We start from the raw sequence: 26,871 nt of genomic DNA on the forward strand, positions 1-26,871 counted from the left end.
ATCCAAGGGCTCCCAAGGCCACGGCCTTGGGGAGAAGGACCCGCAGAGACTCATTACTCTGGTGGGCTCAGCCACACCCTCAGCCCTTCCCTCCCCCATGGCTCTGGAAAGGCCAAGGCTGTGGGAAGCAGATTAAAATGAGGCCACTTCCTCTCTCTGAGAATGGCCTCAAGGAGCAGCAGGACAGTCAACTCCACAGGCCTCCAGAGGCCAGAAACACAGGTCCCGGCCAGGGAAGTGCATGGCTGGGAAACGGAGCAAAGCCGGAAAAGGAAAAAACAAAACACTCCACTCTGGCGGGCTCCATACTCCATGCCTGCTGCAGGTAGGGAGAGAGAGGCCAGGGTTGCTCACAGGAAGCTTTAAGCATCCCCTCAGCCACCTTGCCCTTCCCGGTCTTGCAGAGATGCAACCCCAGGAGAGCTGATCCTTCAGCCACCCGCCCCCAACCCTTCTCCACCCCTGAAGGCCTCTGGCCCGCCCAGGTTGCCCTCGCTCAGGGCCACACGGCTGTCCCCAGTTCACCCGGATTCATTCAGCCCTTCTCGCTGGCTCTGCCAGCTCCCTGAGGTGACCCAAAGCTCTGATGTGCCTACAGGGCCTCGCCCAAGGCTGGCCCTGAACAGACAGGGCCACCAGGAAGCACAGTGCTGGCTGAAGAGATGACTTACCCTCTGCATCCAGCATTTTGGGGATATCGAGGTATTTCTCGGCCACTTCGAAGGCATTGTTCAGGTTGGTGACAGGGTCGTCCTAGAAGGAGGCAAGTGGGGGCAGCAAGAAGAACGCCGTCAGGGCAGGTCCAGGAGCAGGAGAGGCAGGGCTGGCTCAGAGTGAGGGACCCGGCAGGGCTAGGGCTGGGGGTTTCTTCAGGCGGTTCTCGACCACGTGTGCTGTGTGAGCGGAAGGGCACCGCCTGGATAAATTCAATTCCTACTCACAGGGGTGCCTTGTGAAATCTCTGTGGGGCAAACCATAGGCTTTTTTCTCAAAAAAAAAAAAAAAAACCAACAGATGTGCTCTTTTCATACAATTTCCAGTCACCTATCGACCCTAGATTAAGCCCCCTGCCCTGAAACTCGGGTTTTCACACTGACCGAAGTTGTGGGCCAGGCCTCAGAGAGCACTGGGGACCAGGTAGGGGGAGCAAACTCAGAGGTCCAAGGTCCCAACCACCCTTAAGTATCCCCCAGCCCTCTCATGGGCTCCCTACTGCTTACAGGACTAAAGCCCACTGTACCCCAACTCTCCCTGGCCAGGGCCCAGCTCCCTTGCTCGCTGTGGGCTGGAATGGGCTAGGTCAGGTCTGGTGCCTCCCCAGGGAAGCCCTCCTCTGGCTCTAAGTTGCCTCTTCTTCCGGGGCCCTTCCTGGCTCCTGACGGCTCAGGGTTCGCCAGCCTTCTCTGCAACACGGCTCTGACACCATGCCCTGCCACCCCATTTGACCTGAGCATATGTACACAGCCTGGTGTGGGGCTCTGCTTGGACAGTTTTTGTCCCGCCTTCACCATGAGGCTGGCAGCTTCTGGTGGGCAGGGCCTGAGTCCATATAGGATTTGTTCAGGCAAATGAGAACAGGACCCTGCACGGGCAACACGGGTTGGCAGTGATGGTTTGGAATTCCTTGCCTTCTTCCCCTTTGGGCAAAGAAGGTTCTAGAATCCAGAAGGTTGAGGAAGGGTAGTTATAAAGCATTGCTGGCCAGGTCCTTTAAATAACCCTGGGTTGGTTGCGATGCCATGGAGGGAGACTGGATAGTCCCCGAAGGGAATAAGGGAGGTGAGAATCAGCCACCAAGCCAGGGGTTTGGGGTTTGGCGGAGCCTGCACAAGGCTCTTCTAGCCCACCCATCTGCGTTAAGAACCCAGATCTGGAGGCTGGCGATGGATGGGCGTGGGGATGGTTAGGGGGTCAGATAGGGCACCTGTAGGCCATCAAGGGGAGCAAGAGACACCCACCTTCCTCAGCTTGTCATACTCAATCAGCTCTGGTCTGTGCCGGTGGATCAGAGCATTGAAGGCAAGACCGTCCTTCCAGCTGGTGAAGGAAAGGCAAAGGTTATAGGAGGCCCTACTTACTGTCACAGGAGTGCCGTATGTCCCTACGCACCCATAGCAGTGACTAATTCCCATTTTCTGAAGTCTGGCCTGTGCCAGGCACTGCATAGAGACGGTGTGGCAGAGAGGCTGCAAGCATGACCTCTGGGGCCAGGCAGTCTGTGATCAAATCCTGACTATTCCACCTACTGACAGTGTGACCTTGGGTAAGTCATGCTATCTTGGTTTCCACATCTGTATGATGGGGATAGTAACATACCTGCTACATAGAGTTGTTGTGGGGATTAAATGAGTAAATGCTTGGATCAGGGCCTGACTCATCACAGCTGCTTTATAACTGCAGCATCCTCCATGGGAGGCCACCCTGAACAGGACAGACCACTTTTAGGGGAGGTAGCCACTGCAGGAGGCTAGTGCCTGTGCTGCGTGGCCTCCGCACTCTGGCTGACCTGACTCATAGGAAGGCCAGTCCGTGGGCTGGCTAAATGCCAGGCCGTCGCTTTGCATGCAGATCTATGGAGGAAAGGGACCCTCCCCAAGGCCACAAGTTGGTCAGTTATAAACTAGATGGGCCATATTCTCCTCCCTGAGACCTTCTAAGGGTTGGTTCCCTCTGGGGTCAAGCTCATGGGACCTCCTTGGAAAGGCCACCCAAGGTCCTCATCCAACTCCCCTGTCTTTGTGCAGCACTTCTCACTGAAGTTATGCTGCAGGATTCCTGGTAGTGGTGTTCATGGCTGGTCCCCGCACTGTGGTGTAAACCTCCCACAAATGGGGACTTTGTTTGGGTGCCACTGTATCTCCACTTGCGGCAGGCAGCGGGCATGCCAGATATTTACTAGTTGAAGAAAGAGAGTGGAAAATATAGAAAGATTCAGCCAGTTAGTGGCAGGAAAAGGAAGACAACACATGGAGAAGAGTGACCAAAGGAGAGGCCACATGCAATCAGGTCGAGCACGATGGGAAAGGCTCTCTGCACCCAACAAAGGTCCCGGAGAGCCTGACGCCGCTACAAATCCCATGAGGCCCTGCTCTTCATTCCTAGGCGGGTCCACGCAGGAGACTGTGGAGCCACAGGGCAAACCGGATCTGACCTCAGGGCCGCCCTTAGAGCCGGTAACTCCCAACCACTGGGCAGACCCGCCTCTTGCCGCACCCTGGACCTCATGTGACACTGCCCATGCTTGCCTCAGCTAGGGAGATGGTGGACATGTCTCATCTCCCCCTCACCCTGAGGGAAGCAGGTTCATGGTGGAGCTGAGGCTTGTTCATCTTAGCAGCCACAGAGTACATTCTTCCCCAACACTAAATTCACTAGCAATTCTAAAAACAATTCACTTTTGGCCAGGCGCGGTGGCTCACGCCTGTAATCCCAGCACTTTGGGAGGCCGAGGCGGGTGGATCACGAGGTCAAGAAATCGAGACCATCCTGGTCAACATGGTGAAACCCCGTCTCTATTAAAAATACAAAAAATTAGCTGGGCATGGTGGTGCGTGCCTGTAATCCCAGCTACTCAGGAGGCTGAGGCAGGAGAATTGCCTGAACCCAGGAGGCGGAGGTTGCGGTGAGCTGAGATCGTGCCATTGCACTCCAGCCTGGGTAACAAGAGCGAAACTCTTACTCAAAAAAAAAAAATTCACTTGAGCTGTCAAAATAAAGGAACAGGCCAGGGGCAGGCAGTGGCTCACATCTGTAATCCCAGCACTTTGGGAGGCTGGGGCAGGAGGACTGCTTGAGCTCAGGAGTTCAAATCCAGCCTGGGCAAATACGAAGATCCTGTTCCTACTAAAAATAAAAGACAAAATTAGCCAAGTGTGGCTGTATGTGCCTGCGGTCCCAGCTATTTGGGAGGCTGAGGCAGGAGGATGACTTGAGCCTAGGCTATGGCACCAGTGAGGAGTGATCACATCACTGCACTCCAGCCTGAGTAACAGCACAAGACCCTGTCTTGGCCGGGTGCGGTGGCTCACGCCTGTAATCCCAGTACTTTGGGAGGCCAAAGAGGGCGGATCATGAGGTCAGGAGTTCAAGACCAGCCTGGTCAACATGGTGAAACCCTGTCTCTACTAAAAATACAAAAATTAGCTGGGCATGGTGGCACGTGCTTATAATCCCAGCTACTTGGGGGCTGAGGCAGGAGAATTGCTTGAACCAGGACCCAGGAGGCAGAGGCTGCAGTGAGCCGAGATCGCACTACTGCACTCCAGCCTGAGCGACAGAGTGAAACTCCATCTCAAAAACCTGTCTCAAAAATAAAATGAAGAGCTTTATTGTTGCTTCTGAGAGTCACCTTGCCTGGGGAGGAAGAAGATTCCATAAGGCCGGCGAGAGGGCTGATCTTACTGCCTTTAGCCTGGATGGCTGGGAAACTGTCTCCTCTTCCTCAGAGAGGACCAGGTGACCTTTCCATGGGCTTGCAGGGCTTGTGGCACAGGAGGGGCTGGCTGAGGGCTGGCATCTCACAGACCACAACAAAAACACAGGAAACAGAGCAGGTGGGAGGAAGGATCTCAGGTTCCAGAGGAACTGAGAGGATGAGCAAGGCTGGTGCTTACCTGATGTGGAAGTTCTGCACATTGACGTTCTTATACGGGGCTGTCTTTCTCTGGCACCAGAGAAGGAGCCCTTCCTTGGCGGAGGTCTCTGCAAAACACACAAGGACAGTGAGCACTGGCTCAAAAATAAACCCTCAGAACTCAGCCCAAGTTGGATGGGACTTTCAGCCTCAGGCCTGGGGGCCAAACAAAATCCAAGGGGAGAGGACATCAGTCCTAACACAGCAGCAGTGATAGCAGTGGGACGGCCACTCCCATTCCGGATGCAGACAAATGATGCCAGGCCTAACTGCCAGGACATATGGCCCAGCCTAATCCTCACGGCTCTGAGGAAAGTCACTTGACCAGGGCTGCCCCAGGAAGTGGTGGCATCAGGGCCTGAATCCGTGCCGTGTGCCCAACCACCAAGCCTGTGCCTCTCACTACCAGAACACACTGCCAGACAAGCCCTTGACACCGGCCTTGGCCTCTTTTGAACAAGCTGTGGAGAGGTCTATGGGGCCCTTCTGTTCTTCATGGACAGCTTGGCTGTCCTCACAGACCAGGAGCCCTGTGAGGGCAGAAAGCACATCTCTCCCAGTCATCACTGTGACCTGGCACCCAGGAGCCCCTGCACACTGGCCCAGGTGGCTCTGCCCACCCTGTGTGCACACAGGTGCTTGCAGGGAAGCCAAGTTGTCCATTCCTGGACGTCCTGAGCTCCTACTTGGTCCATGGGGGCCAAGGTTCAAGGACAGGGATGTCAAGCAGACAATGAACCAGGCTCAGGCCCAACTCCATCACTAGTCTGTTCTGGGATTTGGGTTCCTGGACTGTAAAATGGGCCCAGCCATACTTGTCCACCTCACGAGGGTGGGGTGAGGGTCCACTGAGATGAGGCTGCAAAAGTAAAGGCACTCGGAGGGCATTGGAGCCAAGGGGCGAGTGGCTGGGAGGGGCCTCCCTTCACCTGTCACCCACTGACTACTCCTGCGAGGGCCAGGCCCTGTGAGCGACCCCAAGGAAGCAGGAAAGAGGCCCGAAGCATGAAGACCACACTTCAACTCTCCTCTAACCCACCCTGACTCAGGTGGGAAGGGGGGCAGTACAGGTTGCTCTCACCTTCCACGGAGATGTCCTGGATGGCGAACCTAAGGATGATGGTCCAGATCATTCCCAGGGTCATCTTTGCATTGCCGTCCACAATCTCTGCACACAGGGAAGAGGGCAGAGGGCAGAAGGTTGTTAAAACCAGAGTGAGGTTCCTCCACCCAACCTGAAGGTGGCCTTCCAGCCCCATCTAGAGAACGACTCTGAACCATCCCCCAGCTGCATCTCCCCTGGGAGAAAATCCACGAACAGTCTCTGGGCTGCACAGTTCCACAGCCTCCTGCTGCTGAGCGCCTGCAGGCTTCTGGTCATGAGTGTCCCTTGCCCCACAGCCAGCTCCTTCTCCTGACCCTGCTCAAAAAACTGCTCCTCTGAGAGGCTGGTCCTAGGCACATGACTTCCATTCACACTTCTCTCAACTCAGTGCTCTGTGCATTCTGCCTCCATCTGCGTACCTCCTGATTACAGGGGAGCGCCCCAGGCTTCTGCTCTCAGAGCAAAGGTGGTCTTTTTCACCTCCTGGTCAGCAAATGTGCACTACATTATTTTTATTGTGAATCTGTCCACTTCCTTCCAATCCCACTGCCAATACCCTTGTCTAAGCCACTGTCATCTCCAGAGCTCAATGCGGCTGCCTCCTATATACCCTCCCCACCCATAATCCACATCGACACAGCAGCCAGCATGGTCAGCTTTCTTCTTTTGAGACAGGGTCTGGCTGGCTGGAATGCAGTGGTGTAGTCATAGCTCACTGCAGCCTCCACTGCCTGGACTCAAGCAATCCTCTTGCCTCAGTCTCCCAAGTAGCTGGGACTACAGATGGTACACCACCACATCTGGCTAGTTTTTAAACTTTTTGTAGGGGCTGGGTCTTGCTATGTTGCCCAGGCTGGTCTCAAACTCCTGCTCAAGTGATCTTCCCACCTTGGCATCCCCAAGTACTGAGATTTGCAGGCATGAGCCACCGTGCCTGGCACACAGGGAAAGGGCTTGTCCTAAAGGCCCAGGCCCTGCCATCCTCCCAAAATTCTCTAGCTGCATCCTCTGGGCAAGCCAGGCTCCTTCTTGCTTTGAGAAACTCATATCTTCTGTCCACTCACAAAGCACACTCCCAGCCTGCAACCCCCAACTGGCTAATCCTTATCATGCAAGCCTCTGCTCCTATCACCTCTCATAGTGGCTTCCCTGACTGCCCTTCCCAAGGAGATCCCCCACCTGCCATCCCATTCTTCTCTCCCTGGCCCCTGTGCTGTCCCCAGACATTACCACGTGAAATCACGTGTTGGTTGGACTGTTTACTTGTTCACCGTCTGCCTGCATTCATGAGGGTGGGACTGCTCTGACCACCACTGGATCCAGTGCCTGGAAGGCCAGTAAGGAACAAGCGCAGCTGCTGTGTTGTCAGGAAGGGGAGAGCAGGGGCCTGAGGCCAGGTGGCCAGGCTGCACGCTTTCTGAACTAACCTAAAAACAAACATTTGCGGCCGAGAGTGGTGGCTTAATCCCAGCACTTGGGAGGCTGAGGCAGGCAGATCGCTTGAGGTCAGGAGTTCGAGATCAGCCTGGACAAGATGGTGAAACCCCATCTCTATTAAAATACAAAAATTAGCCGGGCATGGTGGCAGGAGACAGGAGAATTGCTTGAGCCCAGGCGGCAGAGGTTGCAGTGAGCCAAGATTGCGCCACTGCACTCCAGCCTAGGCGACAAGAACGAGACTCCACCTCAAGAATAAAAAGAAATTTTGTTGACACTTTTCAAAAGAAGAGCTTGGACCACACCTTCCTCAGCCTCAACAACTTAGAGAAAAACCATCTCTGCAAGGCCTAGGGCAGCTGTGTGTCTGCAGCTGGGTGAGAGAAGGGAGTACTTCATCCCAGAGTCCACCAGCCAGGCGTGCAGCTTGGTCAACACGACAGATGCAAGGGGCATGGTGACATGGCTTCCGAAGAAGACAGAGGGGCTCCACTGCTGCAGCCACTCTCGGCAAAGGGCTGGGCAGAGGGGTGAGTTCCAAAGCTAACTGCAGAGCTAAAGGCCAAGGACACCACAGGAGACCCTGCTCACCGACCTCTGAGCAGAACACTCCAGGGCAGGCTTGCTTGGAAGCAGGTGGAGAGGTCATAGAAAAGATGGGGACCACCTTCTCTGGGGACACACCCAGAGGAGCGGGGGCTCCATGAGCTACAGCTGAGAAGCTCCCACAGCAGGGTCACAGCTTTTGGGTTTTGGGAGGAGGAAATATGCTCATTCTGCTGCCTGGAGGCAGGGGAGGGACCCAGTGTCCACCCTGTCCTACGGTTCAGAGCCCCAAACCCAGAAACTGAGCAGCGCCACCTGCCCCTTAGTGCAGCAAGGCAGCTCAAGCCTCAGGGAATCTACGCTATGCACCTCCCGAAGGCCGATCCTGCAGAGCCAGACGAGGCTGCAGCTCCCCAGCCCAGTGGGTACAGGTGCAGCTGGTCACGGAGGGCTTATGGAGTTCCGGTGAGGCGAAGAGGGCCGCGTTTCTCATGACACATCCACCAGCTGCATCTCTGACGTGCAGCTGTGCCTCTGGCCCCTCTCATCACCCCCATAGGGAAGCCATGCTCCTGCAACTGCCCGACTGTGTGGAAGAACAGGGGACAGGGTGGGACGGGGTTCTCAGGTACTCTGGGACCCAGGAACGCCTCCATTTGTTCCAAGGCCCCATGGTCGCAGGGATTGGGAATGAACCAATTTGGGCATGAAAAGAACAGTTTTAGACCAAGTTTTTCTCCAAATGAAAACTGATGACTGCCATGGGTCTCTCCTCTAAACCCTTCTGTATTTAAAGACTAGCATTTGAGCAAAATAAATGCAGCTGTGAGAAGCAGAAGGCTGGAGCAGAGCCCGGAGGAAAGATCCATGCAAGGACAGAAAATCTCAGGGCCTGACTGAATTTTTGGGTAGTGATTTTTTTTAAACAAACACCAACCACCTCGACTGTGGCATGCAAGGCTTGGCACCCCTCCTCGCAGAGGTCCTGGGCTGGGGCAGAGCCTTGGAACTCAGTATAACATTCTGGCCCGGAGTCTTGGCCAAACTCTCAGGCTCCTGTCATTAATGGCAATTAGTTTTCTTTGTTTTTCTAAAAGCTGGGACAACATGGATGTCAGGGTGAAGAAACCCTGCTCTGACTAATGAGCGGAACTGCGGGCCCAGGCTGCTGGGGAGTTTCTGGGCTCCATCAGGCCTCGCCTGTCTCTAAAAGCGCCTGGGAGCTCAGCCCAGGGGTCCTGCTGAGAGTCCGCTCCACTGCTCTAGTGAGGGCCTGCAGGTGGTGGATTGTGGTCCTGGTTATCTACATGAGGCCCAGGAGGATCCTCAGGTGGTCAGAGGCCAAACACTCCAAGCCTGTGCATGCAGGGCAAAGTCTGGGTACTGACCTTTGGCCATGCACTCCCTGCCCCAATGCCTGACACAGGGCCTCCAGTCCCCTTCTGATTCCAGGCAGGGAATAATGGCAAAGGTGTTCCTGGTACAGAGAGAGGCCATGGCACGAATTTGTCACTGTCTGCTAAGCCTGGCCCAAGGAGAACCAGTGAGGGTGACCTGAGTCCGAGTCAAAACCATTCCTCCCCCTGCAGAAGCCACAGCCCCTCGTGGTTGGGTGGGTTACACTTTCCAGATTTGGACTGCGCCCACTGGATTTTTCCGAGGGGTTGGGGGAGCTTATGGGCCCAGCATCGTATCAAGAGCAGTTGTTGTGATCACTGCTGAGTATGTACTGGGTCTTTGAGTGCCCCAAGTGCCCTGCCACCAACAAAACTTCTCTTCAGAATGCAGATGTCGTGCCTCAGAGCCTGAAGGTCAGAAACTGAGCAGGACCCTGCCTGCCCCATCTCCAGCTCACCTTCTGCCCCGATGGAGACCAGCTTGACACCTTTGCTGGCAATAAAGTCCAGTGCTTTGTTCACGTTGTTGATTTTGTGCACTCTCATCTTCCCCCTCTCCGGCTTAGGTAACCGCTCCCCTGAGAAAAAGACAGAGAAAAGCTTTAGAGTTTCCTCTGTTCTCCAAAACCAGGTCCCCCTGCTGGCCCACCAAACCACTCCAGCCCCACCCACTAGGCTGCTGTGCAGCTGTTAAGGGGACCCCTCTCATCCCCAGGAGCAACAGGACAGCTGGGTGGGCAGCATCTCTGGGGACCGCCATGGCTGAGCATCTTTGCCAGCGCTGGGTGGCACTGCGTGGCTGGGAGCCTCACCTGATATGACCTCCAGGAGCAGCATGAGCTTGAGCCCATCTCGGAAGTCCTCATCAATGTTCTCGATCTGTGTGCCTGCCTTCCGCAGGTGGGAGTTGCACCATGCCGTGAAGGTCTGGGAAAGCAGAACAAAGGGTGGTGCACAGAGTCAGCCTGGCCATCGGAGCTCTCTCCACACACCTGCTGGGCCCCAGCCCCGACCTCAGGAGAACCACAACTGTCACAGAGCACTTGCCGACACCGTCCATGCCCAAGACACACATTCTTTCTGATCCTCACAGTGACACCGGGAGGCAGACTTGAGGAAACTGAAGTTCAGGGTAGTTAACGACCCACCACAAGATCATCCAGGTGGTAAGTGGCAGAGCTTGGATTTGAACCCAAGTCTGTCCATTTTGGCAACACGTGCTTTTTCCACACCCCAAAGCTGCCTCGTGAAAACCCAGTACACACATCAGACAAAAGTGCCTCAGCCCGCCACCTGCTCATTTGGTCACATGAACATGACTGAACACCAGGCTCGGTGGTGTGGAATCAACAGGTTGGGTCCCTGCCCTCAAGGGGCTTATGTTTTCTTGATGAAGGTCAGCCCTTCATCTCCCAGGCAGACCCACAGGCCCCAGCTGGACCCTGGCTTCCTTGACCCAGAGCCACTCCTCTCAGGCAGGAGCTCAGGCTGCCACATTCCAATCACTTACACAGATACAACCCGGGTCAGGAAAGTGGCAGGAAAAGAAAAGCTCCCATAAATAGAGGGTTTCTTTGAGTCTCTCTTCTAGCTTTGGGTGGTCCAGCGCAAGCCCTGAGCCCTGTGTGCACGACTGTGTACTCTGACTTCCTGCGAGCAAGATTCCCCCGAACTTCTCTCTCCTGGAGAACATGCCATGTCCCATCCTTCCTACTCTTTTTTTTTTGAGATGGAGTCTTGCTCTCTCACCCAGGCTGGAGTGCAGTGGCACGATCTTGGCTCACTGTAACCTCCACCTCCCAGGTTCAAGAGATTCTCATGCCTCAGCCTCCCAAGTAACTGGGACTACAGGTGCGTGCCAACATGCCCAGGTAATTTTCTTATTTTTAGTAGAGATGGGGTTTCACCATGTTGGCCAGGCTGGTCTTGAACTCCTGACCTTATGATCTGCCCACCTCGGCCTCCCAAAGTGCTGGGATTACAGGCATGAACCACCGCACCCAGGCCTATCCTTCCTATTTTTAAGACCCAATGCAGCTTAGAGAAGACTGGAAGGCAAGTGGGAGGCAGGCCACCCTCACCAGGGTAAGCAGCCGCATCTAAGGAAAATGTTTCTGAGGATCAGCTGGAAGGGAAGGAGGGTACTAAACAAGAAGTCTAAGTCCCTCACCCTAACAGAACAATGATGCTGACAGGGCATAAGTGCACCCAGGCACGGGGCATACAGCCTCCTGGTGGTGCCTGGCTACTCAGCCTCCTGCGAGCTAGGGCATGCTCATAGACATTAGGGCCACAGAAAATCTCAGATCAGTTAACGCCAACACGCCCAGGCACCTTCAGGGAAACCAGCCCACGCAACCTCCCGCAACAGGGCCTGGGAAAAATCCCAAGTGTCTGCTTCTTATAGGAACCCCTGTACCCCACCCCCTCCATCTGCAGGGGCCAGTGTAGAAGTGGGCAGACCGCCAGGGACACACAAGAGCACATTCCACGCCCAGGGTGCAGGCAGAGGCCATGCAGAGGACAAGGGGCTTCCATGGAGGCTCTGGCCAAGCACCATGTGTTTTGACAACTGTCGCCAGTCCTGCTTATTCAGGGAGACTCAACGCAAAGCCCCTTCCCAGACAAAACAGCTGCCTAATTAATACACCGCACCACAGTGTGGACCCAGCATGGGGCTTCCAAGCGTGGACAGCTAGACCACTTCCGCCCCACCTCTCGCCATGGAGGATTCCTCTGCCTGGGAAACAGAGACCTCTCCTGGTGGAACAACGCTGTTCCCCACTAAGGATACCTCCGCTCCACCCCGCCCCGCCATGTAGCCAGCCCTTGGCACTCCTCAAGTCAGGCCAAATGCCACACCTGGAGGGCACCCGCACCATGGCTTCCCTGACCTGGCTCTGACTTGGACACCCTCCTCCCTGCAGACCACATCCTACCCTTGCTCTCTGGTCTCTTAACAGTTCCTGTTAGTCTCCCACCCTCCCATGGCTAGGAGCTCCTTGAGGGGAGAGATGAGAACCAAAGCAGGTTCTCATTACGAAGCTCGCTAACTCACCTTCCCAGCCTCCCACATTCAATGGTGAATTCAGAGAGCCCAGGGCTGGAACCCTGCTTACACCACTCATGCTGACACGTCACCCAACCTTCCTAACTTTCATTTCCTCCTCAGCAGCGTGGGGATGAAGATACCACCTAGGCCACGGGCAGTGTGAGGACTCAAGGTGGCCATGCCTGCAGTGCACACAGCAGTGCTCAAGAAGTAGCAGCTCTCTGGATGACCTTGTGCCTCCCAGGGTCTCCTCCCTCCCCACCCTGGTCTCAGGAGTCCTGCCCACTCCTTCCACAGTATGCCAGCTCTGTCCCGGCCTGCCCTCAGCACCATGCAGCCCTTGGCATCTCTCTGGCAGCATCCCCCAGTTACTTTTGGATGGACTTATTGGATGTTCCATGCACATGAGCTCTCTCTTCTACCATGTGTGAGCTCCGAGGGGTGGGAGGCATGGCGCCTGCGCCTTTATAGGGCCAGAGCACTGCCAGTTTTGATGGTGGGCAGCAAGCAGGCGTGGAGCCCAGCAGTCCTGCAGAACAGAGGGCAGCAGCAAATGGGCTGGGAATGAAGTGGCCGTGGATGCCGGGCCTCTCCTCTCACATGTGCCTGAAAGCAGCACTGTTGGGCAGCAAAATAGCCAAGACACATCCCACAGCCTGAGAACACAGGAGGGCTATTCCTGAGGGTGAGGCCCCTGTGCTCTGGTGTGGCTGGGCCCAGACCTAGGCACCTGGGCTGCCGGGAGGGCCAGGCACATGTACGCACAGCACCCCTCACAACATCAGCCTGTGTGGGCTGCCCCTGCAGGAGCACAGACCTGGGTTTGAATGCTTCTTTACCTACTTAAGTCTGTTTCCTTTCCTGTAAGATGGATTTATCAGAATCTACCTCCTGCAGTGTACTCTAAGAATTAAACTGGGGAAAATCCATTTAAAGCATCTGACACACTCCTTGGCATAAAGAGCCTAAGAGCCAGATGAATCACACACGTGTGCACGCACACATACGCACAAGCACGTGCTGTGATCTAGTCTCCTCTGCAAAGGCCCTCAGCCCACCCCCTGGTATGCAGGGAAAATGAGATGGCAGGAGACTCTCCTTGGATGGCCCCCACCCCACCCTGCGGAGGCTCTGAACAAATCTCGCCCCTTGGGTTCCGGCCACTTGTCCTCAGAGGGGCTGCTGTACTACCCACTCTCCATACACACATCCTACTGCGCTCATTTTCACTGGGTAGTAAACAAGAGCTTGGGCGTCACAATCTTGCCTCTGCCGCTGAAGCCTTGGGCAAGCAATAAGCCTCAGTTTCCTTACTGATAAACAAGGACCATAACCGAGAGGTTGAGATAGGGATTAAACAAAATGACATGTCAATCAACATGTGTCAAAGGAAAGTCTGCTTTGAAATCAGTGGTAACTCTTCCGTGTGCTCCGTCTTCCTGACTGCACGCAGGCAGAGCCCCAAGCACAGAACCAGTGCTTAGGGAAGGCACTCACTCGCCTGGCCTGGATGATGCAGGAGAGAACTCCCACCCGGACCTGGACCTGACACAGGCTTGGGGAACCCCACTGATGGCCTCCTGGAAGATGAGGGGCATCTATTGACACCAGAGGCTCACAAAGCCACCCTCTGGAACAGGGTGACCACAACAGCCACTTCTCCATGCAGAGAGACCGGTGAGTAGGAGCTGGAGTTAGAATGGGACATTAAAAATTCATCGCTTTTTCTACTTGGTTACAAAAATAACACTCTGCTTCCACCCTTCCTCTCCCTACCCAGTTTAGACTATGCTGCGTAGGGTGGATGGTGTGGAGAGGTGGTTTCTATAGATGGAGGCCCCGTGCGCCCACCATGCCACCCTCTACCATGCAGTAGTCTCAAAGTGTGAGCAGCCGACCCTGCAACGCCCCAGGCCACCATGAGTCCGTACATATTCATTTCCTGGGCAAGCATGTGCTGGGGGTCAGCAGAGGGCCAGGCCCTGTGCCGAATCTGTAACAGTGAGCAAAAGTGGACACTCTCATGAGGCTCCCAGTCTGATCTCATTAATCCAGCAATCACTCCACTCCAGAAATAACGCCCATAGGAAAAGTGGTGATTATAATAGCAGTAACTGCAGCAGATACGTCCATAGAGTCTACTAGGCGCTAGGCACTGCTCGAGGCACTTGGTCACTTACCAGTTCTCTCACCCTCATAGTCAGCTTGTGAGGGAGGTGCTAGTACTGCCTCCATTTTACAGATGAGGAAATGGAGGGCCTGAGAGGTGAAGTGGCTTGGCCCCATCAGGCATGAACCCAGAAAGTTACAGAGCTGGGTTTAAAGGCAGGTGCTCTGGCTCCCGGGGCCCACAGGGTGTTCTGCTGCATTTGCGCCCCTGCCCTGTGATGGGAGCTGAACAGCACGGTCAGCATGGCAGGGGAGCACTGAGCAAGTGGCAGGGCGGACGCAAAAAGGTGAACCTGAAGAGGTCATTCTCAAACTCTGAGCTGAAGGATAAGGAGTTAATAAGACAAAAATGAGATATCTTCCAGATACTGGGAAGAGTACATGCCAAAGCCCTCCTGAAGAAGGGACAGAGCCCCCTCGGAGATGGAAGAGAGTGAAGTAGTGAGGCTGGCCTCACAAGGCCATTAAACAGTCATGCTGTCCCTGCCATGCAGGGAAAGAGCCAAAGGGGACAAGGGTCAACATGTGATGGGCAGGAATAAAGCAGGGTGAAGAGCCCCTCAGAGAAACTCCCTCCCTCTGGCAGGAGGAGGAAGGCAGAAGTGCCCTGTCGGCACACCAAAGGAGAAGGTAAACTCAAGGTTTCCATTTCATTTGGGAGGAACCAGAGCTGCCAGCTCTCTGTGAGAGGAAGGAAAGGCAAAAAGCATTGAGCTCTCCTGGGCATCATCATCAGGGTCTCCTTCTAGGGGCAGCAGTGACTCTGACCGTCCAGAACATGGCAATGTCCGTGCCCTCAGCATTGCACCTAAGAGGCATGCACCTGCTTCACAAATACTGACTCGTAGCCCTATTATGTACTGGACACAGGAGGACGAAAAACAGTTATCATTTACGTTCTGGCTGGGTACTGTGGCACACACCTGTAATCCCAGCACTTTGGGAGGCCAAGGCGGGAGGATTTTTTTAGCCCAGGAGTTCGAGACCAGCGTAGGCAACATGGCAAAATCCTATCTCTACAAAAACTATAAAAATTAGCCAGGTGTGGTGCTGCTTGCCTGTAGTCCCAGCTACTCAAGAGGCTGAAGTAGGAGGACAGCTTGAGCCTGGGAGGCAGAGGTTGCAGTGAGCTGAGATAGGGTCAGTGCACTCCAGCCTGGGTGACAGAGCCAGAACCTGTCTCAAAAACCCTCCCAAAATTACATTCAGCATTGGGGGGCGGGCAGGGATGACATATTAAAGGTAATTATGCAATAATAGCTAAATGCTGGTTCTATTTACACATTAGCCACTCTTTAAAACCTCCAACCCCATGATCACGTGAGATATCATCTCCATTTGATGAGGAAACTGAGGAGAGGGAGAGGTTCAGTGACTTGCTTAATGTCATGAAGCTGATATACACAAACACGGGGTGGGCATTCATTCCACGATGTCTGAGTGGAATGGGAGGTGCCGGCCGGTAAGGGAGAGACAATTCTGCTGAGTCAGGTCAAGAAAGCCCCAGCGCGGGCTGTGTGCGGTGGCTCCAGCCTGTAATCCAGCACTTTGGGAGGCTGAGGTGGGCAGATCACTTGAGGTCGGGAGTTCGAGACTAGCGTGGCCCACAAGGTGAAACCTCAGCTCTACTAAAAATACAAAAATTAGCCGGTGTGGTGGTGCACACCTGTAATCCCAGCTACTCAGGAAGCTGAGACAGGAGAATCACTTGAACCTGGGAGGTGGAGGTTGCAGTGAGCCAAGATTGCACCACTGCACTCCAGCCTGGGTGACAGACGTAAGACTCTGTCTCGAAAAAAAAAAAGGCCCCAGCCCGCCCTTGGTCCCTGAGCTGGAGGTGAACTCAGAGAGCAAGGCAGGCAGGCAGAGCAATGCCCCAGCAGCTCGCCTGCTTCTCAAAGGGTGGCCCCACTGCTCCCAGCCTGTCCCTGGCCCTCCTGTGAAGGGAGCTTGCACCCAGCCCTTGACCTATCTAGGGAGGAAGGAAGGATGTGGACTCGTCTGTCTTTGAGAACACACGTGAAACAAACCAGAGAGGAGGCTTCAGAGCTTGCCCTGCACGCAGGCAGCCTATTAGAGAGGCTTCTCTGGTTGCTAAAATAGCACAGGGTGTGAGTGGGGGAAAGTGGCAGGGGTTGGAAGAACAGAGAAAGGCAAGCTTGCTGGTTAAGTTGGGATCCACTGTCATCCCTCCGTGTGCTGAGGCCCATGGTGACCCGGCTAAGGCAGGCTTCAGGGAGCCCCAAGAGCTGTTTCTGCTTTGTCACTATGGGCTGCAGGAGGGAGATGGGGACCTAGCATCTCTGGTCACAAAGTCCTTCCTGCGTCACAGGGACCCCTCTCAGCTGCCAGGATGTGGGGCGGTAGGTGAATGAATGATGGATATTGTTCACAAGATGACCTAAACACCCAGGAATGTGGCAGCAGTGGGCTTTAATGAGCTATTCATCAATTACTCCCTCCCCCAACCCAAAGAGGCAAAGCCCTCTCTACTCTGGGGCACTGAATAAGAAACAAACATTCGGCAGACACAGGGCAACTGAGTGGTTCCAGTGGGTAGAGCGATGGTGAGCTCAAGGCAAGAAAGGGCCCTGGTGGGATGCGGCTGACCCAGCTGAACAAACTCGCCTTCTCTTTTCTTCCTGCCTTCCTGTTACAAAACATGTTCTCAGAACTGAAGGGGGTGGAGGGAAATGGCTGTTGAAGCTGGAATTCCACTAAGCCCAGAATAAAGGGAGTCTCTTGCAAAGTTGCTTTGGGCCTAGAAACAGGCTCAAGCCATCCCTCAGGACGGGTGAGAGTACCAGCTCTGCACTTCATAGCACAGGATCCGGACCAGGTCAGAGGCTTCACTCTCCCCACCCACCAAGCTGATGCTCACATGTGGATTCCACACACTCCAGGCATGGCAAGAGTTTAGAAAAAACTGTTTGCTGCCTCATGCCACAACCCCCTTCTGCCGTGTACACCACCCACCCACTCAGCAGGACATCACAGGCCAACAGGCTGACCTAGGAGAACCAGCCTGTGTGCATCTTCCCCAGGCTCAGAGCTGACTGCAATTGGCCACAGAAAGTCCCCCCGAGGTAGCCAGAGGCCAGACAGGGCTCCCTAGCATCCTGGGAGTTTTCAAACCTTGGCTCTGAAATACCGTGTAGGGTTTGCCGCTCCTCTGGGGCATCAGCTGCTTTGAGGGGGAGGGCGCGGTCCCACCTCCTGAACGCCCACCTTGCCTGCTGTGGCCTCTGATGCTGCCCATGGTTCCTGCTTCCACGGGTCCTTAAGAAGGGTGTCTGAGGCTTGGGCACAGGGGAGGGACAGCTATTTATTCCTGGGGTAGGCACCCAGCCTTCTTATCACCCATCTGCCAGTCTATTGCCAGACTTCAGGCAAGGGCTAGCCCCGCTGGGGCATCTTTTCAGTTCCTGAAAGCAGAAACGGCTTCCCGGCCCATGGGCTTCATCACCAACTACAAAGGCGCTTTCAGGACCTGACGGCTAAACCTTCTGGAATCTGGGTTACCAGAGGCACAGGCAGAGGTGCTTGCTCTGGTAAGGGGGACTGTGGAGCCTCTCACCTGTCTGTGAGACTGCACACCTGAGCACTTTTTGAATATTCAGTGTCACCAGATTCTGAAGGAGATAAAAGCCAGGGAGCAGGCTGAAAGAACAGAAAATGAGCAGGTCACAGTAACACGGCCACAAATTAGATGGGTGCAGCAATGTGGGATGCAAACAGCCCTGCCTGCACAGGCTCTCAGGTCTGGGGACACACGGGGCTGCCCGTCCAGGACCCAACCCCGGCCAGGGGCAAAGCAAGTACACTGTGTGTGCCTGCTGCATGACGACATAACCTAATTTGAAAGCAATTACAGTGAAATATGGAATGTGTCTTATGTCCTGGCCTGAAGTTGCCTTATTCGGAGTTTTCTCAGCCTACATGAAAAAGCTCTGACTTTGCAGTTGGAGGAGAGGTATAAATACCGCTGAATGGGGCAGCGAGCATTCCAAAGGTCCTGCGTGTCCACCCAGAAACCAGCTCTTTGCCCTGGCCCCCTCCCTGCACCTAGTGTTCCAGCCTTGGCCAATCCCCTTCAAGCTGCCAGAAAGCGTGTGTGTGTTACTGCTACAAAGGATGGATTTTGTTCTTTTTGCTTTTTTCTTCTTTTTGAAACCAAGTCTCGCTCTGTGGCCAGGTTGGAGTGCAGTGGCACGATCTCAGCTCACTGCAGCCTCCACCTCCTGGGTTCAAGTGATTCTCCTGCCTCAGCCTCTCAAGTAGCTGCAATTACAGGCAATCACCACCACGCCCAGCTAATTTTTATATTCTCAGTGGAGATGAGTTTTCACCATGTTGGCCAGGCTGGTCTCAAACTACTGACCTCCAGTGATCTGCCCACCTCGGCCTCCCAAAGTGCTGGGATTACAGGCATGAGTCACGGCGCCAGGCCAAAGGATGGATTTTGGAGTGCTGTCTCCTCCTCATGAGAAATATTGGTCTAAGACCTTCCTCTAGCTCTTTACAGGGCTGGTTTCGTCTCATAACTCAGGACTTGCCTCAAATGTCAGCATCCCAGGAGGCCTCCCCGGACTCTGTCATCTCCCCCAGGCTACCAGTCCACTCTGCACTGTTTTACTCACCGCACCTATCACCGTCAGAAACTATATTCTTTGTTCATAACCAGTCTCCCCTCCAAGTGCAGCATAAGCTCCCCAGAGGAGGGTTCTGTTTGTTGTGGGAACCTACTGCTTGGAGTGGTGCCTTTCACATAGTAGGTGCTCAGTAAATCCAGGAGCGGGTGGAATCAAGTTGGGACATCTTGCATCCAGCTTTTCTTTCTCTCTGTCTCATATATTCTTTAAATATATGCAGAGTTTGGAAAATCAATTTTTAAAAACTGAAACATAATTCACATATCTAAAAATTCACCCTTTTATATAAAACTCAAGGAGTTTTAGTATATTCACAAGATTGTGCAACAATCACCACTAATTCTAGAACAAGGCCAGGCATGGGTGGCTCACACCTGCAATTCTAGCACTTTGGGACACCCAGACAGAAGGATTGCCTGAGCACAGGAGTGAGACCCCATCTCTATAAAAAATTTAAAAATTGCCGGGCGCGGTGGCTCATGCCTGTAACCCTAGCACTTTGGGAGGCTGAGGTGGGTGGATCACCTGAGGTCAGGAGTTCAAGACCAGCCTGGCCATCATGGTGGAACACCATCTTTAAATTTATATATAAAAAAATGTTTATAATATTTTAAAAAAAAAATTTAAAAATTAACTTAGTATGGTGACTCCTGCCTGTAGTTCCAGCTACTCAGAAGGCTGAGTAGTCACTTAAGCCTGAGGAGTCAAGGCTACAGTGAGCTATGACTGAGCCACTACACTAGCCTGGGCAACAGTGAGATCTTATCTCAAAACAAAAAACAAAACAAAAATACAGTAATTCCAGAACATGTCTATCATTGCAAAACTGGTAACAGTCAATCCTCAACCCCACTTCCCCCATACCGAGCCCCTAACCCCCAGCCCCCAGCCCCTGGCAACCACTAACCTATTTCTGTCTCTTGTGATTTGCCTATTCTGCACATTTCATACAAATAGAACCATATGGTATATGATTTTGAGTTTGGCTTCTCCTTAGCATGTTTTCAAGGGTCATGATGTTGTAGCATGCATCAGTACTTCATTCCTGTCTGAATAACATTCCATTGTATGGATATACCACAATTGATTTATTCATTCATTGGCTCATGGGCATTTTGGGTTGCTTCTATCTTTTGGATATTAGTGCTGCCATGAATATTCACATACAAGTTTTATGTGGACATGTTTTCAATTGCCTTTGTGCAAATAACTAGGAGTAAAATTCTGGGTCATATGATACCTCTTATATTTAAAAAACTGAGGAACTTGGCTGGGCTTGGTGGCTCATACCTGTAATCCTAACACATTGGGAGGCTGAGGCGAGACCAGCCTGGGTGACATGGTGAAACCCCATCTCTATAAAAATACAAAACATTTATTTAAAATTTGAGGAACTGCCAGACTGTTTTCCCAAGAAGCTGTCCCATGTTATACCCTGACCAGCAACGTAAGGGTTCTGATTTCTCCCATCCTCAGCAATACTTATTATCTGACTTTCTGATTATAGCCATCATGGTGGGTGTGCAGTGGTATCTCATTGTGTTTTTTTTGTTTTAGGGTTGGGGTCTCGCTCTGTTGCCCAGGCTGGAGCAGTGGTGTCATTATAGCTCACTGCAGCCTTCAACTCCTGGGCTCAAGTAATCCTCCCACCTCAGCCTCCCAAGTGGCTGGAACTTCAGGAGTATGATACAATACCTGGCTGATTTCTTATTTTTATTATTAATTTACTTATTATTTTGAGACAAGGTCTCACTCTTGTCACCCAGGCTGGAGTGCAGTGGTGTGATCTCAGCTCACTGCAACCTCTCCCTCCCGGGTTCAAGTGTTTCTCCCACCTCAGCCTCCCCAGTAGCTGGGATTACAGGTACCTGCCACCATGCCCAGATAATTTTTTTTTTTTTTTTTTTTTGGTAGAGATAGGGTTTCACCATGTTGGCCAGGCTGGTCTCGAACTCCTGACCTCAGGTGATCGGCTCGCCTTGGCCTCCTAACGTGCTGAGATTACAGGCATCAGCCACCACGCCCAGACTAATTTTTTATTTTAATTATCTATAGAGATAGGGTCTCACTATGTTGCCCAGGCTGGTCTCCAATTCCTGGCCTCAAGCTATCTTCCCACTTCTATCTCCCAAAATGCTGGAATTTTGGTGTTGTGGTTTTGATTTGCCCTAGTTAGTAATGACATTGAACATCTTTTCACGTGCCTATTGATCATTTGTAAATCTTCTTTGGAGAAATGTCTATTTGAATCCTTTGCCTATTTTTAACTCGCTTGTCTTTTTACTACTGAGTTGTAAGAGTTCTTCATACATTCTGGACAGCAGAGCCTTATCAGATATACAATTTGTAAATATTCTCTGTGTGTTGTCCTTTTACTTTAATAGTGTCCTTTGAAGCAAAAAACTTTTCAGTTTTGAAATAGTCTAATTTATCTATTTTCTTTAGTTGTGTTTCTGCTGTCATAGCTAATAACCATTGCCTAACCCAAGGTCATGGAGATTTACACTTGTGTTTTCTTCTAGAGTTTTACAGTTTTAGCTGTTACGTTTAGGTAACTGATCCGTTCGAGTTAATTTTTGTATATGGTGTGAGGTAAAGGTCCAACTTCATTCTTTGCAGATTGGGATCTATTAATAGTTGTTCCTGTACTATTTGTTGAAAAAACTATTCTTTCCCCCATTGAATTGTCTTGCAACCTTGTTGAAAATCAATTGACAATAGATGTATGGGATCTGGGAGCTTTTTAAAAGTACCTGAATTTCACCACAGGCAAAATATGTCAGATTCCTTCAAGGTGGGCCCTTGGGGAATGACATTTGACAAAGTTCACCTAGTGAGGCTAACAGGAAGTGAGGGCTGAGCACCACCAATCTAATCCAACACCCTCATTCCATAAATGAGAGATCTGAGGTCTCAGAACCAGAGAGTCTGGGTGCAATGGCTTAATTATGGGGGGACTCAATTATGCAGATAAAGGCCCCAAATCCTCTCAGTGCTACAAACTCACCCTGTTTCTGAACAGGATCTTCTTACCCTGGGTTCAGAGAGTAGGAACCCATGGGGACCAAGTATACATGAAACAAGCACACGTCTGCGACACTGCACATGGTCCAGATCACAGATTTCCAGACCAAGCCAGCTCCACCCTAGCTGTGAAGCCCACCTCCAGACACCCCCTTCTCTGCTTTGGGAAGCTGAGGCAAGCAGATCATTTGAGGTCAGGAGTTCCAAGACCAGCCTGGCCAACATGGTGAAACCCAGTCTCTATTAAAAATATTTTTAAAAATAGCCAGACATGGTGGCACACACCTGTAATCCCAGCTACTCAGGAGGCTGAGGCAGGCAACTGCTTGAGCCCAGGAGGTGGAGGTTGCAGTGAGCCAAGATTGTACCACTGCACTCCAGCATGGGTGACAGAGCAAGACTCTATCTCAAAAAAAGAGACTCTGCCACCAGATTTGTTAGACTGGATTGAACCCCTGGAGCTAAAAGAAAACCCAGGGGTAAGGGGGATAGGCAGCCCAGGGTAGGAGCTGTCTTCATCTGAGGCTGCCTCTGCTCTCAAACAGACTTCTGGAGTCATCCCACACACGGGAAACCAACCAACCAACCAACCAATCCAAACCATTCAGATTATATGTCAAAGAACTGGGTCCTCCCCAAGGAGGAAGAACCTGCGCTACCCACACAGAGTCCACTTGCACAGGAAGAGATGAGTCTAAACTCAAGGCAGGTGAGGCCCACAGAGCAGAGTGTGAGACAGTGCTCAGTCCTCCAAGCAGAGCTTCTCACCAGGAGGAGGAGATAGTGAGGCCTACCTTGAAATAACTACCTTTAACAGAGGAAACTTCCACTCCCAAAAGGCAGTTTTAAAATTAGGGCAGCAGCAGAGGCTGGGGCCTTGCCCTCCACCTCCTCTGGCACCATCTGGCATTTTGCTGTGAAATGATCAGGCACACGGGGCCCTTCATCTGGAGAACAGGGAGTGTGAGCCACAAACACCCAATTTACTTTCAATGCTTACAGCTGAGCTCAGGTTTCGGGGTGGGGGTGGGGGACTAAAGATTGTCTAGTTTAAACTTCGATCTTTCAAAGACAGCCAAGTAAGCCGATTCTGGCCTTGAGACGGTATAGCCTGGAATCCTAGTGAGTGCCTAAGGGGCCTAGTCTTTAGAATTAATGTTTTAGTCTGGACAAATCCGCCCAGGGATTTGTTCATCCAGAAAGGAGCCATTTGGCATTTGGGGAGAAAAGGTCAGACAGGGCACTGATGGGATAGTTGTTTAGGCAAGTGCTATACACCCCTGTCCTGAGTTAGAAGGACCCTGGGAACTCCCCAGTAGACCCTGCCAGATTCAGGAAGTGTCACAGGAAAGGGGCGTCTGGAAGCAGGGGCAAACACTCCTGTTTCTCCCTCTGTTCATCTCTGCAGCAAGCAGCTTGGTTTTTGCTAGTATTCAAGTAGTGGAAGGGCGAGTATACCAGGCCCCGGAGTAATCTTTAACCTCTTTAATCGTGGTAAGGGTTTTGTCTTTGACAAATGAAACTCCTATTTGCTGATCCTTTTCCTTTTTCCTGTTTCAAGAGGTTCTGATTCAACAGTCCACCCGGCCAAGTCAGGGCCATTCTCCTATTCCAGCAAAAGCAGAGAGGGGGTATCTGGGGGTGGGCATCACGGCTAGGGTGGAGCCGGCTTAGTCTGGAAATCTGTGATCTGGACCATGTGCAGTATCGCAGACGTGTGCTTGTTTCATGTATACTCGGTCCCCACAGGTTCCTACTCTCTGAACCCAGGGTAAGAAGGTCCTGTTCAGAAGCAGGTTGAGTTTGTAGCACTGAGAGGATTTGGGGCCTTTATCTGCATAATTGAGTCCCCACCCTCCTAAGTAGACAGGCACTGGAAGGAGCCCAACCCATGGAGGTGGTTTGGCGCTCACCAACCTGCCTGCCCTTTGCCGAGGCCACAGGGCTCCCCTTCAGGCCTGTACCTCGGAAGCTCTGTAAGCACTGGATGAGGGGCTGAATGAATCCATGAGTCTAACTGGGAGGTGCCTCCAACCAGAAATTCCAGGCTTAGAGTTTGAAGTTTTCCAGGAGGCAACTGGTGGTGTTAAAGAGTCATCCAAGCTTGTCCTTAGCCCCCTGTGAGTGAGTGTTGGCTTCCAGGCACTAGGATGGTGTGGAGTGCACTATTTGGGAGGGTTAAGAAATCATTCTGGATTTGGGGGTCTCTTTTTTTTTTCCTTGACCATATTCAGTCCATCTCAGACTCTTTGGATGCATGAGATGGACAACATTAACAGTCTTTTGGGAGGATTTAAAAAACTAAAAACCTGACCATGACCACAGAGGTCTATAGAACAAAAGAAAGAAAGAAAAACCAAAATAGGATTCTATAGCCAAAGAGTAATTATAGGATCGGGAGGAACCAGTAAAGAGAGACTGAAACCTCTGACTCATAATTGCTCCATTAAAAATGGTGAAACATCTGCCCTGGCAGAGGAACAGGGCTAGATTCTCACCCTGGCTTGCCCCACCTACAAGCCTTCCTGGAGCTGGCAGTAAGGCCTGGCCAAACCTCACAGCAGCCATAAGGGGTGGCTGTCTCCAGGAGTGGTGTAACGTCAAAGGACAAAGGGGCCCCTGCTGCTCTCAGGGGCAGATCTGACTCCTGGCCCCAGAACAAGGGATGAGTGGCTTGTCCTGCAGGGGGGCGGGGGACCAGGGTGGGGCAGCACAGGGAAGATGTGGGCTCAGTTTTCCAGGGAGGGCCTCAGTGGTCCTGAGTGCTCTCACTACAGTGTGGGTAGAGGACTGAGGAGGACTCTGGGTATCATGTCAACCTGCCCCATAAAAGCTACTAAGGGCTGAACCTGAACCAAAGATAGCAACAGGAATTTTTTTTTTTTAAGCGGGGTGGGGGGGTCTCACCATATTGGCCAGGCTAGTCTCAAACTCTTGACCTTGTGATCCACCCATCTTGGCCTCCCAAAGTGCTGGGATTACAGGCATGAGCGACCTCGCCTGGCCTGCAAGAGACACTTTTTATGATTGGGTAGGGCATAAGGCCTACTCTACTCTAATTACACTAATGACTCACATTTCTTGAGCACTTCGTGTGTACCAGGGTTTGTTCTGCATGCTCTAATTTTACAGATAAGGCTCTGAATGCTGGGGGATATGCCCACGGCCACATGGCTGTTAAGCAGTAGAGCTGGGAACCCCATGACCCCCAAACTAACCTCAAGCTTCACTAAGACTGCTTTCCATTTCTTATGAATGCTCTGTCAGGCCCTATATGAGCTTCACATGGTTCCTCTCATTTGATCTACTCTTAAGGAAGGCATAAAACCTAGGACAGTCCCAGGAGGCCCTTGGCAGATTCCAGCAGCCACAGTGCAGCAGGCCCTGTGCTGAGCCACTCAGTGAGTCATAGGGGAGGGCGGGCGAGTCAGGTGACCCGGGTGAGAATCAGAGCTATGCTGAGGTGGCCTGGTTACCTTGACATTCCTGAGATTCTGCCAAGGTAAAAAGTAACCCAAGGAGTTTGCCTTATATGGGCATGATGACAGATTTCAACAAGACAACCTGTTAACTGACCCGGTATCAAATCCGTTCCAGACTGCACAGGCGACACCAGATAAAGCTGTTCTGAAAGTATAGGAAATAACAATTTATGACGGGCTATCACCAGTGACTCACAAAGGTACAGCCCAACTGCCATTGTGTGTCTTTTAGAGAAATGGGGGAAAGGTTGGTGGCCTGTGGGCCAACCGGCTGTGTCATTCTTCCTCCCACCAGCAGCCTGGGAGGCCTGGCTCAGACCCCTCCCTCTGTTCACAGGGACTGGCTCAAGGAGGGCTAGAGGAAATCAATTTCAAGCTGGGGCTAAACAGCAAGTCCTGTCTGGGTTAGAGAGCCCTCACCACCTGCTTTCTTCCTGGGTGGGGTGAGAAAGAGGAGAGGCAGGAGCCACACTGGGAGGCAGAGCCTTTCAAGCCAGCACAGAACAAAATGATTAGGTGTGAGGGAAAGCACTGTGTGAGAACCAAAGAAACTGACCGGGCCTCATAGGATTCCAGAGTCATCCCAGCCACTCCAAACTGCTGGGACCAGATAGCCCCTCCCAGGCACTCCCCAGTTCCCCCAGAAAGGGGAGACTCACTGCTCTGAGCTTCATTCATTCACATTTTAAAAGATACTAGGTATATATATACCACGCCACACACTACCCTGAGCACTGGGATTAAACAGACATCCCTGCCCTCATTCAGCTTACAGTCTAGTAGAAGAGCCAATACAGACAAAAACAAGCTAAGGAGACAGGGATAGGTACCACAATATGGGGTAATGTTACGAAGAGTGACTGGGGAGAAGGGAAGCAGGGAGGGGAGGGAATCAAGCTCAACCGGTCAGGAAAGACCTCTCAATGGAGGTGACATTTAAGCCTGAATAAATTGAAAGAGCCAACGGGGGAGATCATTCCCAGGGAAGGCATTAGGTGGGAACTCAGGCCCGGTGGGTGTGGCTGGAGCAGAAAGAGCCTGGAGAGGGTGGGAAGCCTGAGGAGCCTGGGCTGTGAGTGTGGGTTTCACCCCAAGAGCAACAAGAAGCCTCTGGAGGGTCTCATGGAGGAGAAGCACAGCCAGATTTTATGGGGAGAACACTGCCCCATTCCTGGTGGCCGTGTGGACTGCAAGGTGGTGGCTTGGACGAGGGTTCCAGCAGTGAGGTTGGAGAGAACTAAAAGAACCTGGAGTACATTCTGAAGGCAGAGCTGACAGGACTTCCTGACCTTCATCAATAAGTCCCCTCTACAGGGCCAGGTATGGTGGCTAACACCTGTAATCTCAATACTTTGGGAGGCCAAGGCGAGAGGA

The 26,871-nt window shown here is 52.5% G+C and overlaps 1 protein-coding gene across 8 annotated transcripts in view; it reads right to left on the minus strand.

Annotated features, from left to right (window-relative positions):
* The window catches only part of ACTN4 (actinin alpha 4), an 80,593-nt gene that overhangs the window by 19,397 nt on the left and 34,325 nt on the right, over positions 1-26,871 (minus strand). For all 8 annotated transcript variants that reach the window (XM_012436076.3, XM_012436055.3, XM_064381344.1 and 5 more), the window contains exons 2-7: positions 9,931-10,045; positions 9,577-9,696; positions 5,715-5,801; positions 4,614-4,701; positions 1,959-2,037; positions 672-753 (exon numbers count right to left, since the gene is read on the minus strand). In XM_012436076.3, the coding sequence (XP_012291499.1) occupies positions 672-753; positions 1,959-2,037; positions 4,614-4,701; positions 5,715-5,801; positions 9,577-9,696; positions 9,931-10,045 (571 nt within the window). The remainder of the gene's footprint in view (positions 1-671; positions 754-1,958; positions 2,038-4,613; positions 4,702-5,714; positions 5,802-9,576; positions 9,697-9,930; positions 10,046-26,871) is intronic.

Source organism: Aotus nancymaae, unplaced genomic scaffold (genome assembly GCF_030222135.1).
Source record: "Aotus nancymaae isolate 86718 unplaced genomic scaffold, 86718_ANA_hifiasm-v0.15.2.pri h1tg000028l, whole genome shotgun sequence".
Lineage (NCBI taxonomy): Eukaryota > Metazoa > Chordata > Mammalia > Primates > Aotidae > Aotus > Aotus nancymaae.